Source organism: Poecilia reticulata, chromosome 12, assembly GCF_904066995.2.
Source record: "Poecilia reticulata chromosome 12, P_reticulata-male-v2, whole genome shotgun sequence".
NCBI classification, from domain to species: domain Eukaryota; kingdom Metazoa; phylum Chordata; class Actinopteri; order Cyprinodontiformes; family Poeciliidae; genus Poecilia; species Poecilia reticulata.
In genome coordinates, this window is record NC_088841.1 from 1,088,703 (window position 1) to 1,106,366 (window position 17,664).

The window sequence follows — 17,664 nt, forward strand, 5'->3', positions numbered from 1 at the left end:
GATGTTTGTGTGTTTGGTTTTGATTTGTGTGTTTGGTTTTAGGACAAATTGTAAAATGATTTTCTGTGATTATACTATATATTTAATGGAATGTTCTTCTGTACAATCAGCACAAGGCTTTCCATGCCAGTACACCTTTCCAGATAAAAGGAAGCATGTATTTCATAAAAAACTAATGACGTCACAAATCGTAATTAAGCTGTAAAAACTTTATTTTTTGTAGTCTATTTTAAAAATATTGCTCCTAAAACTTGAAATTAAAACTTGAAATTAATAATAGGAAGTGTTGTCACACACACAAAAAAACCTTAGACCTCCCAATTTGTCACATGAAAATAAATTTAAATATATTTAATAAAGATTTTATATAACAAATCAGCACAAAACAGTGCAAAAGTGGAAGTAAGTAAGTAGAATTTATTTATAAAGTACTTTTCACAGACATAAAATCACAAAGCGCAGTACAATAAAAATCAACCTTAAACTACTAAAAGCATAAAACAAAATTCACAAACACAATGCAATCATGACATAAAAGCCAGGGAAAATAAAACTGTTTTCAGTTGCTTTTTAAAAACATCCACAGTGGGCAAAACGGAGCGGCAAGGGAAAACTGTTCCACAGCCTTGGGGCCACTGATTGAAAGAACCGTACAAGGAGTAACCAAGAGATCCAGTGTTTGGAACAAAAGCCACGAGCAGAGGAGAATTTAGTTAAAAATTGTCAACGATAATCTGGAGTCTGACCATTTAAAGCTCTGTTTGTCAGCACAAGTACTTTAAGGCGAATTCTAAAATCGACTGGGAGCCAGTGTAGAGAATATAACCAGAGTGATATGACTGAATTTACTAGATTTGGTGAGAAGTCTAGCTGCTGCATTCTGTATTGATTGCAAACATGAAATTGCGGACCTATCCGGGTAAAAATGGCATTACAGTAGTCCAGATGAGATGACACAAAAGCATGAATGATTTTCTCTAGGTCAACTCTGGAGACCATATGTCTTATTTTAGAAAATGAAAGCATCAAGAATGGGAAACAGTCTTAATGTGTGACTCAATGCCAGGAAGGACAGGATGTTTGGTATTTAATGCATTTATGCATTAAATTATCATAATTTATGATAATTGTGTACCTATTAATTGTATACCTATTAATAGGTACACAATTCATTTTACACAATTAATTTTATGTAGCACCAATTGAAGATGAATGTTATCTCAAACATCCAGTTCATCAGTAAAAATATACAGTCAGTTCAGTCCAATCTGACAGACTCAAAGTCAATTAGAAATACACAAGTTAGTTTATTATTCAAGTTGTTAAAAAAGTTTTCTGTCTCATAAAACCCAACAGATAGCATCAGCAATTCCTCCTAAGTAAACATGTAGCAACAGTGGAGAGGCCAAAAACCTCTATAACAGGAAGAAACCTGCAGCAGAAACTGACTCAGTGGGAACGACCATCTCCTGCAGCCCATTGGAGGTTTGAGAAGAGAGAGCATACACACATGAAACACAGAAGCACTGATCCAGGAATACTTTCTATGTTAAAGAAAATTAAAATGCTTATGGCAGAAACACAGCTAAACAAATGAGCTTGTCTGTGGTGAAATCAAAACAGTAATAACAGTTAGTCTAATTAAAAGCTCCTTCAATTGATTTTGCTAGATAGACAGGCTTACACACAGAGAGGTGAGTAAAAGTGTCTATTGAAGAAGAAAGTAAAGTTATTGGTAGCAGTAACTAATTTCCTCCTTCCAAGACGGTGACACAGCTAAATGTCAGGATGCATGCCAGATTACGCTTAAGAGAATAAAACAGAACAGATAATAAGTAATTGGAAAGAACAAGAAGAAACTAACAGAGCTGAATAGTGGTCTATATAATTTCACAGAGAGTTGCTAAAGGCAAGTTAAAACAGAAGAAATATGATGTTCCTCTTTTTCATATTCATGAAAAAGAATATGCTGCTGCGTTTTGGATCAGCTGGTGGCTTTTACCTGCGCTTTCCTTCATCTACCACTGAAAACCCAAATAAGAGAGGTTGTGATTGTATGTAAAAAAAAAAAGTTCAAGAAAGCATTGCATATGCTGACTGAAAAAAATCTGAAAATAAAGTTACTGCTTGTTTGATTAAAACATGTTCAAACTCTAACCAAAATTCTACAAAACGTCTAAAAAGTAACTTTCTAAAACTAATGTCTTAGATTTGATCAAATTTGAAAATCTCTGCCATCAAATAACTAGTTTTTCATACAGATGAGTATAAACAATTTTCTACATGCCAACTTTGTAATAACAAATAGAAAATCACTTAATAAATTATTCTAATTTTAGATTTTTTTTTTATTATCACAACCATACTTCTTGACTGAATGAAAATAATTTTAAATATGGATCTTCGAGATGTGGAATAATTGTGAATAATTTTAGATTTACCTGTAACCACATTGTTTTGCAAACTAGGGTTAAAATAAAACTAGAATGCTGATTAAAAGAACAATGATAACTGTTTTAAAAAGATTAGGCTGAATAGTAAATGTACAGGATTGGAAGGCAGCAGAATTGTTCACTTTTGCTAACTTGTGTATTAAAAAGTTAATTAGAAGGAATTTACATGAATAAATGCTAAATTGTCATGCTAAAGAGCTAAGACCAACAGTAGTGTACAAAAATATTTCTTTGTTCAGCTTACTAATAAGGATAGCTGTTAAGAATATAAAATATAAAAATTTCCGAACACTTATGCAACATTTTTTTTACAGCGACTGAACAATGTCATGTGCTTAAGTTATCTGTATTTACAAATAAATAATTCAGCAGTTGGCAGTTGGTATGGTGTGTACACACACCATACTGCATTTTTAAGTTTCCAGTCAATCAGGCTTTCCAAATCTGAATTCAGTCTTCATCATGAGTTGGTGTGTGTTTATTGCTTAGCTGTAGAGTTATATTTGTCAAAAGTTCAGGGATTTATGCCAGAAGAACTATCTTTGCACAGCTGTGGAGTATTTTTGGTTTAGTCTCACCAACTTTGTTTTACATAGCAAGCTGGAATCGTGACAAACTTCTTTCTGGTGGCTGCCAAGAGCTGTGCAAATAAAAACAACTGCACCAATAAATCTATGTGTCTCCTTGATAAAGGAGCTAATTATCTTGTGCTATCACACAATCCTTTGTTTTTAACCTTCTTTGAAAGATTGTAGGAGGAAGACATTAAAACTTAAAAACATAGGAGCATACATGCTAGTTTCACTGTGAAATGCCTTGGCAGATCCATCCATCCATCCATCCATCCATCCATCCATCCATCCATCCATCCATCCATCCATCCATCCATCCATCCATCCATCCATCCATCCATCCATCCATCCATCCATCCATCCATCCATCCATCCACCCATCCAGGTAGCCAGTTCATCACAGGACAACACAGAAACACACAAGACAAACAAAAACATACTCAAATACTTGTGTCAAAAAGTAATGTAGATTAATCAATTGAACTAACAGTCATGTTTTTGGATTGAGAGGTTGAAGAACTTTGGAATAAATGGACAATCCTCATTCCAGGCCGTTATGTTACATCTTTTAAAAAAACAAAAGGTTGCAATGGAAGTGATGAGTCTTTATTCTAATCTAATAATCTGCTGCAACATGAAGGTCAGCAAACACTTCCTGTAAGTAAAAGTCTGTGTACATAAAATCCTTGTTATTGGCCACTTAAATCCGACCGATTACATCTCCAAGCAGCTGTTTCCCTTCCCCCAGGCCCAACACCGGCTTAAGTAAAAAGCTTAATCAGCATAATGCACTCTCAATGTTTTCTGGTGGTGCACTATTTCCTAAAACATATTACTAGACCTTGACATCCAGCTGGCATCCAGTGGCACCTGTGCTGTTCAAGGACACAACATGGCACCAGATTAAAGATATCTGCTTTACCCTGAAGCAAAAGGAAAGCTATGACTTGCTTATCAGGAATTTTTATATAAAATTATGTACATTTGTGAACATCCTGTTAGAAATTTCCCACATGTTTTATTGTCTACCCAAAATATATAGATTTTGTTGCTGAAAAGAAAAATGGAAGAAAAAAGTGAAATTAAAAAAAGAGCTGTGGGAACCACAGCATATTCAAGCTATCAAGGCTAATGCCTTTCATCCCCTCTACGGCATGGTGGACAGTCTGAGGAGCAGACATAGTCAAAGATTACTGCAACCCAGACGTGCTGAGGAACACAGCAAGTCTTTTCTGCCTGAGGCTATCAGGCTTTATAATACATACATAGTCTCTAGAGCTGTGCGACTTAAATGTTGAATATATATTTAGCAATATACTGATCAATATATGTGTGTTGTTAAGACTTTCACTGCTCATGGTTATTTATTGTTATTTTTCCTTATTATTACTTTATTTATTTATTTATTTATTTATTTATTTATTTATTTATTTATTTATTTATTTATTTATTTATTTATTTATTTACTTATTTTAATTTTTATTGTGTGTTCTTCTTTGACAAATAAAATCACCCCAACCACCACCACCACTTAGGGGATCAATATAAACACATAATACCCAACATCTGTCTTCTGACTTTCATTTCCATTTATTATTGAAGTTAACTTTCGATGTGCCATTTTAAATAAAATGCATATTTTCAGAGGGTCTCATTTCCCCACTATGCGTGGAGTCCGCAAATGCCGCATCTCTCGCGAGTTTCTTTCTTCACTTCCCGGAAACACAAACCTTCATCCACCAAGATGGCGACTTTGACTATGAGCAGACCTCCCGTGGCGGGTTTCAGTTTCGAAAATTGTAGAAGGTAAAACGGTTTTAAATCTATGAAAGTTATTTAAGAATTATATACAACACGTTTGATCCTTCGAGCACTAGGTTTATTAGACGTGTTTTGTTTTAAAACGGCTTAGGGATGCTAGCTCATGTGAAGTTGTCTTACAATGACTCAGGATTTTCTGATGCGCCGTTGCAGTCGCTTATTTCTCATGCTCTGCTTCACTTCTCTGTTGTTTTATGAATGAGTTTAGTGTGTTATTTTAATTAGAAACAAAATAAGTCCGCATTCTTTCTGAAATTTAGTTGTTTTCAATACTGTTCCAGTTTAGCTCCGCATCGGGTAAAACAAAAAGCACACCGGGCCACTTAACCGTTCAAAGCCACCTAAATGAAGTGTTTAGATTCAAATATCCAAGTGTAATAAAATATCAAATGTTCGCTACTGAAGTGCTTAATCTTATTGTATAGGGATGGAAAAAATACATATTACTGAAGTTGATATAAATTTGTTGTAAGCAGAGAAATGGAAATTACTGTCATATTTTTAACTTTGAAGTCCACAAATTTGGAGAGGGAGCACGAACGAGCCTTTGCCGGTGATGATATATGTTTTACTCTTTACACTGATTAAATCATTCATTCATATTCATGATTTAATTTTTTGATTTCAGAAATGTGTTTTTGGAAGGTGAAGTCAATAATCTGGAATGCAGCTTGCCTGCTGCTCGAAAAACCGGAACCACCATCTGTGGGGTGGTCTTCAAGGTTAGTGACAGAAACAAATACTGGACTTAGAATGATTTATCTAGATCAGTGTTTCTAAACCTTTTTCGGGCCAGCGCCCCCCCAGCCTTTATCCAGGTCCCTCACCGCCCCCCACCAAAGAATTTGCAGGCTACTTTTCACTGACTATTTTATTATTAATATTACTATCACTATTGTAGATGTTTTGATTTTTATGCTTGTTTCTGTATTTATTATCAAGAATAATTTCCCAGAGAACAAAAAAGCCATGAGAATAGAAATTATTTTCACAGCTGTCTACAAAAAATGCAATGAACATTCAAGTTAAAATCTGTAGGCCTAACAGCAGCCAATCAGAGTGAAAAAAATATTCTTTGTACCATTTTCTAGTTGTTAAATATTCCACAAAATAACCAGATAAAAGATGAACAACATGCCAGTTTAAACTTTTAACTATTTGCAAAACAACTGAGCTCTGCAACATTAAAACATGGATAGAACTGTAACTACATTAATCATAACTCTTCTTCTCTTCAGTGTTTCTGTCAGTTTCTGGTGGTGCAGCTCTGTGCTGCCTTCAGGAGAATGGGACATCAGAGTATCATCAATAAAACTTCATCCACATGGCAGAGCTAATACAGTCCCCTTATTAAGTATTGCTCTAAAGTTCTTGCCATACCAGTTTATTCCTATGTATTTACTTTGGTTTCTTAGTTTATTCTTGCATTTTGTTCTTCATTAAATTTCATTTAGTTTCCTTTGATTAGTATTTTCCTCTCTTGGTTTATTTCTATGTCCACTTTAGTTTCTTTCCTGTTGCTAGATTTAATTTATCGTTTATTGACCATCAGTAATTTTCACTCAGTTTGCTGCGCCGCCTAAACCTCACTGTTCAGCGTCGGATTCTCTGTTTTTATGCCATAATTCACATCTAGTTCGTCGCTCCATTTTATGTCCCGCTTCTCCTGTTTTAGAAAAAACCGCAATGTGTCCGTCGTTTTTTTTAAACCCCCTAAGGTGCGCAGCGCTCGGGAAGCGTATCGATGGAGAAAAGGCAAACTGACATAAACTTTTTAAAACAACGGAAAAAATTGCGGTATTTTGATTATTGAAATTTAAAAGTGCTGTGTTGTTCCATCACCCCCATTTCATACCGGACCACTTACAGCACCGTGTTAACGCTATAAAATGAACGCTCTCTATAGTGGTGTCACCCGTGGAGGGATTTCTTTATTTAAATAGGTTCATTTTTCAGAGGGATACACAGTGTATTGGGGTATCGTGATTTTAGTAATTACGTGTTTATAAGAGCGATTTTCTGTTGTCCTTCCATAGAAGCGGGCAGCATCCAGACGGACAATAAAACACTTTTTACTATAAGTTGCTGCTTTGACATGATCACAGAACTGCCAAAACATATAAATACAAGACAAAGTGAATCACAGCAACGTCATCAGCCGGTGTAACGCTGTGTAAGGGACAATGCGGTGAAGCTAGTTACGGCGGAGCTGCGCCAATAAGCTACAATCACTGAATAGAAGAAGAGCTGCCATTGATACAGTTGCAGCCAAGCATGATTTAATGTTACACAATACAGTTTTACCAAGTTGCTCAATGTCTAAACTGGTATTGTTGTGCATATAAGGTGTAAATTTTACCTTCGACCAAACGCCCCCCAAAGGTATCCCAGCGCCCCCCTTTAATAAAAATGTCCGCCAGCGCCCCCTGCCGTCCTCTGAACGCCCCCCTGGGGGGGCGCTACCGCCCACGTTGAGAACTGCTAATCTAGCCCATATGTTTTGATACTAGTGATTCACCCATCAGACTTTTTGCTCATAGTTAAGTTCAGCTCAGCTCCTCATCCCCATGGTATTTTAAAATGAGCTGTTTCAAAAACCTTCTGTCATAAATGGGTAGACACTGCCACTCACCTACCAACCCTAGTGAATCCCTGCCTGTTACCTAGAAACTCCAGTAAAACCCGGCCCATTACCTACCATGACCTTCACCCAGATGGTGGCGATGATAGCAGGAGTTCATCACACTATTATCGGGTTGATGGTTCGACTCCCGTTCAGCCGCCTATGTCATTGTGTCCCTGGGAAAGTCACTGCACCTGCCTTGCCAGCTTTAAGGCCCAACAGGTGGTGTCGCTGCATCGCAGCCTCACCTCTGTCAGACTGCCCCAGGGCAGCTGTGGCTACTATCTAGTAGCGCACCACCATCAACGTGTGAGAATGGGTGAATGAGGCCCTAAAATGGCTCATTTTGAAAGGTAATCATTAGGCAGAGCTGGAGCAGGCTAATTATCTAAGACTGATTTTGTACAAAAAGTTGTGAGCATGCTTTGTATAGTACATAAACCTATCCTAATCTTACCTGTTCAAGGAAGAAAAGCATTAACTGAAAAACAATATTGTTTTTCAATATTTAATTTTATATTTTATTAAAAACAAAAGAACAAAAAACAATCAAACAGCATACACTATAAGAAATAAAACGTGTAGTAAATATTAGCCAGATAACACTTTTTATGTAATCCAAATTTATCCATAAAAATGATAATTCTCTAGTTCCTGTAATTTGATCTCATTGTGTAATTCCTTCTTCTGGCAAGAATCAATAATGAATTCACTATATATTGATTTAGGGATTTTTGTGGAGGGACATGTATGCTTTGGCTCGGCTCCTTGTGCTTCATTTCACACTATAGCAGCATCTTCTTTATGGGAGAACAGGAGCATCTTCCCACAACTCTGTGTATGTCTTTTGTCATTGTTTTACCTACGACTTTTATTCAAAAAGAATCACAAGTGAACAAAACTGTTAATGGGTTTTAGTTTAGTATCTGTTACTGCATGGTGAAAGAGCACTGATAAACCATGCTAGCAGAAAATTCATGATTATATTAATGTGTACTGTTGGTTGCTATGCCATGTTTCCATATTAAAATAACGTAAAAGTATGACAGCATCAAGAAAAGAGGGGGATTTGCAGGTCAGAGCTTTCTGTCTGCTCTTGTTCCTCTTTTTCTACAACATGATGATGTAATGTTTGCAACCTTTTACATCAACTAATTCATATTGGATTTGTTTGTAAATAACATACAATAAAAAGACTCGACTCATCTCTTAAACTGCTGGCTTAAACCTAATGAGCCTGATCAGAGATATTCTGAATCCACAAAAAATTGCTTGAGGATTAGCTAACCGAGAGCAGCTCATCGTGCAGTTCCATAGATGATGATGTGATTTTGTGTTCAGGATGGAGTTGTTCTTGGTGCTGACACCAGAGCCACTGAAGGCATGGTGGTGGCTGATAAAAATTGCTCCAAGATCCACTATATCTCCCCCAACATTTAGTAAGTGACAGCTCAGCTCTTCCTTTATCCTTAAATTATGCATTACGTAGCCTCTCTGAATGGAGGTTTTGCTATATTATAGCAGAAATAGTGAACCCCCTCCTTACTGCTCCTTTGTGTTGTTGTCCAGCTGCTGCGGTGCAGGAACCGCTGCTGACACTGAGATGACCACTCAGATCATCTCATCCAACCTGGAGCTGCACTCCCTGTCCACAGGCAGACTGCCACGTGTGGCAACTGCTAACCGCATGCTCAAGCAGATGCTCTTCAGGTAGGCCTCTGTGTTTGTGTTGCTGAGTAATGAACATCCTCACTGTTAACCCACTGTCATTATTAGCCCAGAAAGCTTCGGTTACCAGATCTTATCACTCAAGCAGACCCACTGCATCTTTACATTTGCTGCTGTTTGTGGCAGGAATCAGTGCTGGATAAAAGCTAGAACAAGTTTAGACAGTAGATGGGTTTCTATTGACCATAAAATTGCACAAATTGAAGTTACAAAAATAAATTTGCTTAATGAAAACACTTTGTTCACATCACACAAGGTATCAACAACCAGTTGTTACTACTAGCGAAACAATGAACAAGATGGCAGGAAGTAGTAGGAAAAAGATAGGTTTTTTGGGATAACACAATTCATAAAAAGTTACCAACATGTTGAATCCACTGCAACATGGATAACTCTTCTGTATAATCAACAATAATTTCTCTAAAACACAGCATACGTAGCCGCTTCTAAGTATAAGTGGCTAGTCTCTCCAATGCCTGAATAAGTCACTGACATCTCCTCTGATGTCTGATGGCTCATCATGTCTGATGGAGCCATGACTGAATTTTATATATATATATATATATATATATATATATATATATATATATATATATATATATATATATATAAGCAATTTTTCAATTAAAAAAAATCCTTTTGATACTGAATTATTAAATAAATAGACATAAGGGCTCAAGAAAAAAAGATATCTATAGTTTTTAATGTGAAAAAGAGGGCTCCCACTGGTATTTAGGAAAAAAAAATCCATGACTCTCCATGACCTTCAGTATAATTGTCCATGACCCACGAACAACAGGTTGAGAAAGAAAAGTGTATGACTGACAGACTAACCCCACCAAATTGAACTATAGCGTCAGACACGCTCTGCAAGTGAAATGCTTCAAATCGGGCCGCGCTAGAAGCCCTCAACAATCCACAACGCCTCCACATAGACTTTGAAAGTAAATCAGACGCACTTGGTGCTCAAAACGCATTTTGTGTGAATGCATTATAAAGCTAGTCGCACTTTTTTAAGCTCACGTTGAGCGTGCATCACTTTTCTGTGACTTCTGCCGTTTTCTTGCTCTTTAAAGCGTTCTGTTGCATGTTTTCAGTCAGGAAACCAGTTTCAAGCAGCGCTGACTTTTAGCATCATTAAAAATACGACATGCAAACCAGTATGTTTGGAGGTACTCACCACTTGGAACTGGTTTTCAAAACGCCATCTGGAGAAGAGTCGTTTCTGATTTTTTTTCGTTTTTGTAAACCTGTTCCAATGCTTGAAAATTAATATCCATATTTTGACAGCTCCCTGCTTCTTGCTCACCCCAGTAAGCCCACACAAACTCATCCAAAGCGCAGGATCAGTACTGCACGGATTATCCGCAGTCATCGTTGCAACTGGCGAAGAAGATCGCATTTCTACCGCCTCCAACTCCACAGACACGAGATCAGACACAGCTCCAGGTTCTGGTGGGACCGTAGAGCCACTGTTAGCAAGGCTAATGTTTTGAGAACCAAAGAAGAATTATGGGATATAAAAAAACCCTATTAACTTGGATATTTTCTTCATCACCTCTGTTGTCATACTTTCTGTAGTCTGCTATCATGAGAAATTACTCCCTGATGCTCATCGCTTATTACCGATGATTAGATGGACATCTTCTCCCACTCCAGAACAAACATTGGGCATGTCTTGGAGCGCCGCATGCGAGTTAAAGGGGGAGGCAATACGTGGCAGCGGCAACATAAACGTGTAATTAGTAAGTCGCGTTATTGCTTGAATTTTAATCAGTATATGTTTTGCCTCCAGTGAAAACAAGGATGTTAACAAATAAACTGGACGGTATGCTGGCAATTTAGTGACACTTGCACAGTTACGGTCTTGACTGGTCTTGAAATAAAATCCAGAGTCCTCAAGGGCCGACACCGAAACGAGACCAAACGCGGTCATGTCAGAGACCAGAACCACAGAAACACACGTACCGCAGAAAAAAAACAGCATTTTTGCCCTTATTTGCAAATTCCATGACTTTCCATGACCTGAAATGAAATGCTATGACTTTCCAGGTTTTCCATGACCGGTACAAACCCTGGAAAAAATTCTATTCTGTCCATTCACCTCTCCAGAGTTTCAAGAACTCCTGGTCGTTTATGGAACTTCTTTAGAACTGTGACCGCTCACATTAGCATTCATGACATTTATTCTGCTGTTGCATGTTTAGCATTGAGATTTTAGATTTGAATAGCTTCACTGATAAGCTAACTCCTATTAGCACAACTTCAACACAACAGTAAGCTTTTCCAGCGTTCATAAATTCAAAATCCAGTCTTGGAGCCTTAACCAAGACTCCAATCTTGGCTAAGCAACTTAGCCAATAGCAGCTTAGCCGTACGTTGCTGTTTTCTGATGTGGCTTGTGCATCAGATTTGCAGTTGTGCCTGAAACATGTGAATATATAAGTAAAAGAAATTATTGTGTTAAAAAATTTTACATTAAAATCTATAATTAAAGCAAAATTAACTTTGAGTTCCCGGCTCTACTTTTTACTGTCACTTCTCTGCTTTTCATGGAGCTTGTTCTGCACATGCCTGCTTTCACATTCAGCAGTAGGGCTCTTTGCCCAGGCAGCCAGAAACCAAGAGGTGGAGCTGCTATTCATGGCATCACACTGCAATCAGTCTGTAAAATATCTAGTTCTTTTTTTTTGTTTTTGTTTAACTTTGGTAAATGTCTAATTTATCTGGTTTTTAACTTGTGAGTGAGCAGTTTTTTGTGTGTGTGTGTGTGTGTGTATGTATCTTCAGGTATCAGGGCTACATTGGCGCTGCTCTGGTCCTTGGCGGAGTGGACTGTAATGGACCTCACCTGTATAGCATTTACCCTCATGGTTCCACTGACAAGCTGCCCTACGTCACTATGGGTCAGTTTGTCTCATTAACACAGCTTCTAGCTTTTCTGATAGTTTAAATGCAAACCATAGTTTAATTCAGGGGTGGAAATTAGCACCCGCCACTGGCCAAATGCAGGTAAAAGTATGAAGTGGCGTGTAAATTGGAGCAACGCACTCGCCACTGTGGCGGGTTGACAATTTGAACAGAGAAAAAAAAGAAGCTGCATTCAGTTTCAACATCTGTCCAGGGGAGGACTGACCATCTGGGCTACAGACTGATGCATTTACTGTCCATATCTGGCGGCCTTGCGCTGTCATAATTTAACAACAAAAGTATATTAAATATAATTTTTAGCGACCGCGACAGCCCATTGGTTGATTTTATTGATGGACATTGGACTTCAATAAGCTCAATGTCTGACAATACAAATTTTTAATTTCCACCCCTGGTTTAATTTCTTTGTTTTTACATTGTTTTTGTTGTTCCATTTATCCTCACTTGTTTCTGTGGAAGAGAGTAAGACGAACTACTGAACGGACGTTGTTTTGGAGTCAGTAATTTATACAGTAAAATGGACGTTTCCTTATTAGATTGCTACTATCATTTTCAATCAGTTTTCATTTCATGGTTTTATTTTCTAAACCAGGTAGAGGTTCAGATTCAGATTACCGTATTTTCCGCACTATAAGGCGCACCTAAAAACCTTCAATTTCCTCAAAAGCCGACAGTGCGCCTTATATATGGACCAATATTGAGCCACAACAGGTCTAGCAACTACGGTAAGCAGCCGCCGACTTCATTTTCGCCCGTAGAAGAAGAAGAGCGCGGTGCATGCTGGGATAGTTGTCATAACGCTGGTTTGTTAATAAAGTTTGACTGACCTATCTACCTACCGACCGTCTAGAATCAGGTCGTCTGCAGGTCATTTAGCACCACGTTCTCCACAAACATGCTGTACGCAAACGGAGAAGAGTGACCATCGTCCGGCCACGCCCCGGCCCTGTCGCGGTCGGCTCTCCTCGCCGACCAGAGTCGGACTGTTTTGTTTACATTCTTTAGGTCAACAAAGTGGCTTTAGACATTCAACCTTTAGTGCAGCTCCATCTACTGGATGCATAACGTAACTCCAGCCTCTACTGTAGCATTCTATGTGCCTTATAATGCGGTGCGCCTTATATATAAAAAAAGTTTTAAAATGGGCCATTCATTGAAGGTGCGCCTTATAGTGCGGAAAATACGGTAGGTTTATTTTGTCCTGTGCAGGTTAAGACAAAGTCAACAGGATGAGAAGAACTGCTTGACTCACTACAAAATCAAGAAATACTAATCACATTCAGTAGAAGTACACAAAAAATGTGTGGGTTAAGTTCAAGTTCAATAAAAACTATGTTTAGAAATACTACTCAGTTTATTCTTTCTGCCTGGTACTTGCTACTATGCTTTTTTCTGTCCTGATGTAGTTTTTTGGAAGACACTTCAACGTTCTTTATTAATTGCACCTTTCTGCAGCAGCAGTCTCTTCTCCCTGAGGCTTGTTGTTACTTCTTTAAGTAAATCTGTACCACATTGTCTGTCAATAACGAAGCAGTCTTATTTCTGCCTTGGAGTTGGTCTTTCAAACCCCGGTAACCCAAAGCATTATGGTTACTGAGGTTAGGACAGTGTTAGGTCAGTGACCCAAGTCTCACTCTTCTTAAGGCTCTGGCTCCCTGGCTGCCATGGCTATTTTTGAAGATCGCTACAAGCCAGACCTGGAGGTGAGCCAGTCACTGCTGTTGATCTGCTCAGTTTAACATCAGTTCAGTAACCATGACGCTTCACCTGAGCTTCCATGTTGCTGCTTCCTATTAGGAGGAGGAAGCCAAGCTTCTGGTGCGTGACGCCATCGCTGCAGGCATCTTTAACGACCTGGGTTCTGGCAGTAACATTGACCTCACCGTCATCACCAAGGGCAACGTGGACTACATTAGACCACACGATGAGGCCAACAAGAAGGGGGTCAGGTGAGAACTACTGCAACATCTGAATCTTCAATTGGATACGTCCTGGCAGCTTCAGACTGACTTGTCAGTTTGCTACATGTTACTTTATAAACATGTCTTAAAACAGCCCTAGAGACTGCTGGCTCTAGAGCCCATTACACTAGTGGGCTAGTGCATCCCACTAGTGTAATGGGATGCACCAGATTAATCCCATTTCACTAGTGCATGCTTGTTGTGGCATTACTCATGTTACAATTTGTCTCACCATGAAAACAGTGCATCACGTGTCTTGCATCATGTGTCCTAAAAAGCAGTTTTATTGCATCTGTCTCTGAACCTTGGCTGACAACTTGTTTTATTGCTTGTTCTCCCTGAAGACTAATTGAGCTTGAGGCCTTGCAGTTGTAAGTAAGATGGAGTGTTTTAGTGCAAACTGACTTACCAGCCACCATAACTTGTCAGAGTTCTCTACTAACCAGCTCTTACCAACTTTGTATAGCTAGAAGAGATGTGCCGATCAATCAGCCACCGATCATAATCGGCCGATTTTCATGAAAAAGTATGTGATCGCTAATCACTCTCGTCGTCGATCACAAAAACCGATCATCTGTAACTCACTTTGCAGCCTGCAGAGGAATTTGTATGCAGTGTATCTCCCCAGTTCCTTCACACTGCGCAAGTACGCAGCAGCAAATCCTAAGCAATGTGTTATTCAACTATAACTCTCTGAGAGTGAATGGGGAAGTTTGCATCTTGAGACAAAAAAATACCTTGGGGAAGTGCATCAAAATCAGGATAATGAATTTAATAATAATTTAAAATAATTTAAAAAACAAACACTTATAAGAATATGGTGAGTTATGGAGGCTCACTGCAGGTAAAAAGACATCCGGAACAATCAGACAGCAGGTAAAGCAGCGCAGTTTCCAACACTCACCCAGATATGCATTACAGTCAGAAAGCTAAATAAACAACCCAAAAAATAAAGTCATCTGGCTAGTGGTAGAAGATGCTGGATTCTGCCCTCCGCTGTTAGCCTATGCACTATTGATATTTCACAGATGTAGCGCCGTCCAACCTCCATCAGACGGTGGACTCTTATATTGAACAGCTTCTTAAAGCTGCACCATGTAACTTTTAAAACAAGTTTTTACATTAGCATTAAAACTTTTGTTGTGTCGTCACATGAGACAGAAAATATCTGAAGAAAAATAATCGAGCTCCTCTTCCTCCTCCTTGTGTTCTGCAGAATTATACAGCTCGGTCAGAAACAACCAATCAGAGCAGCACAAAACAATTAGCCATGCTCCCAGGAAGTTTTGATTTAGTACATTAGGATTGTTTATTTGAATGCAACCTACATTTGACTTGGAATGTTTTTCTTTTTCACTTGAAAAGTGAATGACAGTGTTGTGAGATTTACTTGACTTGTGTATAGTTTAGGCTGTTGAGCCTTAGTGTTAAATATTATTTTACTGCTTGCAGATTGTTCGGTTGTCCTTTTGACTGAATACTTGCTGTATTGTTCCTGCAAGTATTTAGCATGTTTTATGTCTAAATTATTGCCAGATCATTGTTCCAAATCACATGGTAGCATTTATACTTAAAGCAAAAAAATGAACAGCCAATCCAGGTGATCGGCAGTGATCGATGATCAGCAGTCATCAGCCCTTATGGGTGATTGGAATCGACTGCAAAAAACCTGATCGGAGCATCCCTAATAGCTAGCATGCATGGCTTGTCTGTAGGCTGATGGTTCTTGTTGTGTGCAAATGAACCATGGATTTGAATTTGTCTTTGTTCTTGATGTGGTCCACACATAATGAATAAGGATTTATACTTTATCTTGTTCTTTTTCTCAATGCAGAACCGGTGATTACAAGTACAAAAGAGGAACAACTGCTGTGTTATCGAAGTGTGTAACCCCGCTGGACCTGGAGGTGGTGGAGGAGTCCATCCAAACCATGGACACTTCCTAAAATGTTTTTTTTTATGTACCTCTCCCCTTTAGAACACCTGACACACATTATGTCCATGGTCAACAATAAAGTTTTGAGTTGACAGATTCTTTTTTTTTTTTTTTTTTTGTATCAAGATCAACATTTTGGTTCAACAAACGAACACATATTACCAGTTGGCAGTACTTTTAAGAGATTTTCAATAATGAATAATTCAGATTGAAAATGAAAGACAAAGGCTGAATCCAGTTCAGTTTAGTGATACATAAGTGAAATATTTTGCTTATTCATTCTCACTCTTCAAAGCATACTGCTAAAAACAAATTGTAATTGGCATTTTTATTAAATCAAGCTGAAATAAATTGCATCACTTTCTTAATTTTGAGGAAAATAACTTGGAAGAAAAAGAACAATAGGAAATAATAGAATCTAAATAAATGGACAGACGGAGAAAATAAGGGAGAAAATGCAAAGAGGCAATATTAGAGAAACGACATCAGTGTATGAAGAAAATACAGAGTATGAAAAATTTATTAAATGCAAAATGAGAAACTAAATGAACTGAGGAAACTAGTTAAACTAAGATTGGAAAATTAAGTGATGAGTTGATACAGTAAATCACATTGTATAATCAAATCAGTTCTGACAATCCTTGTATTTTATAATTTGGATGAAGTGTTTGGCACATTACTCACTTTATCAAGCCATTTATTTTTATATTGGTTCTCAATTTTGGCAGGATCTGTTGTCCATAGAAACTAAATTCTTAAACCTGAAAATGTTGAATTCTTCCTAAGCATGGGGCTGGATTTTCTCTGCTGTTTGAGCTGTTTTTGAGCACAAAAGTCATCACTTATAAACGGTTCACTGGGTGGCTTCACAAGCCTCCCTACTAATCCAATTTGAATAACTTTTGGACCAAATGTATTGAAAAGGTTTTAAAATGGCACTGAAGCTGCAGTATGTAACTTTTTAATAAAAACTATCTTTTTACATATTTGTTGAAACTCACTGTGCCATGACAGTATAGCATGAGAGATAATCTGAAAAAAACTTGAGCTCCTTTGCCTTCTCCCTGTGCTACCAAGAAACAACCAATCAGAGCCAGGAGGCGGGTCTTAGCACTGTCATTCACAATCTCTTGTACTGCTTAATCCTCCCCCTGAACTGTTTTCCTGTAATGGTGAGTTGTTTCTCTGCCATTAGCACATTTAGCAGGGAGTACTTGAGGATGATTGACAGCGCTAAGACACTCCTGGCTCCAATTGGTTGTTGTTGCTGTCTGATGAAAATAATAGCTCTGGGAAGAGGTGGAAGAGATGAATTTTTTTCTGATTATCTCATACTGTTATGGTAAAAGTCTTAAATATGTAAAAATTATTTTTTAAATAAAAAGTTACAGACTGCACCATTAACTGTTCAACAATGTAAGATTGAAGTGGTTATCTGAAGAAAGTGGGAATAAGAAATAACAGAACATCGGATCATTGGGTCTGTGCTCACAGTCTTTAAGTATGACTCACTGGGACGCACTTCATTTGGAACCAATCATTTGTTCAGTTGTTAGAACTTAAGTCTAATGACTGTAAGGTATGATGAGAGGAACAAACATTTCTACAGGATCAGACACCAGCCATAGAAAAACTCACC

At 38.0% G+C, this 17,664-nt stretch overlaps 1 protein-coding gene across 2 annotated transcripts; it reads left to right on the forward strand.

The window, feature by feature from the left end:
• Window positions 1-4,674: 4,674 nt before the first annotated feature.
• psmb7 (proteasome 20S subunit beta 7) lies at window positions 4,675-16,117 on the forward strand. Of its 2 annotated transcripts, XM_017308037.2 has the most exons (9): window positions 4,675-4,831; window positions 5,475-5,568; window positions 8,811-8,908; window positions 9,039-9,179; window positions 11,988-12,103; window positions 13,773-13,831; window positions 13,926-14,077; window positions 14,434-14,460; window positions 15,924-16,117. In XM_017308037.2, the coding sequence occupies exons 1-9, from the start codon at window positions 4,707-4,709 to the stop codon at window positions 16,033-16,035; spliced, it is 924 nt and encodes a 307-aa protein (XP_017163526.2). In that variant the 5' UTR covers window positions 4,675-4,706; the 3' UTR covers window positions 16,036-16,117. The 2 variants fall into 2 exon arrangements, with proteins under 2 accessions (XP_017163526.2, XP_008421302.3); XM_008423080.3 differs by lacking the exon at window positions 14,434-14,460 and having other exon boundaries at window positions 4,676-4,831.
• Window positions 16,118-17,664: the final 1,547 nt, after the last annotated feature.

Excerpts from the sequence above, each read along its gene's own strand:
- psmb7 (XM_017308037.2), top strand. The coding sequence starts at position 4,707 with ATGCCGCATCTCTCGCGAGTTTCTTTCTTCACTTCCCGGAAACACAAA. Across the intron at positions 9,180-11,987 it reads CTCAAGCAGATGCTCTTCAG|GTATCAGGGCTACATTGGCG; the intron begins GTAGGCCTCTGT and ends ATGTATCTTCAG. Across the intron at positions 13,832-13,925 it reads GCTACAAGCCAGACCTGGAG|GAGGAGGAAGCCAAGCTTCT; the intron begins GTGAGCCAGTCA and ends GCTTCCTATTAG.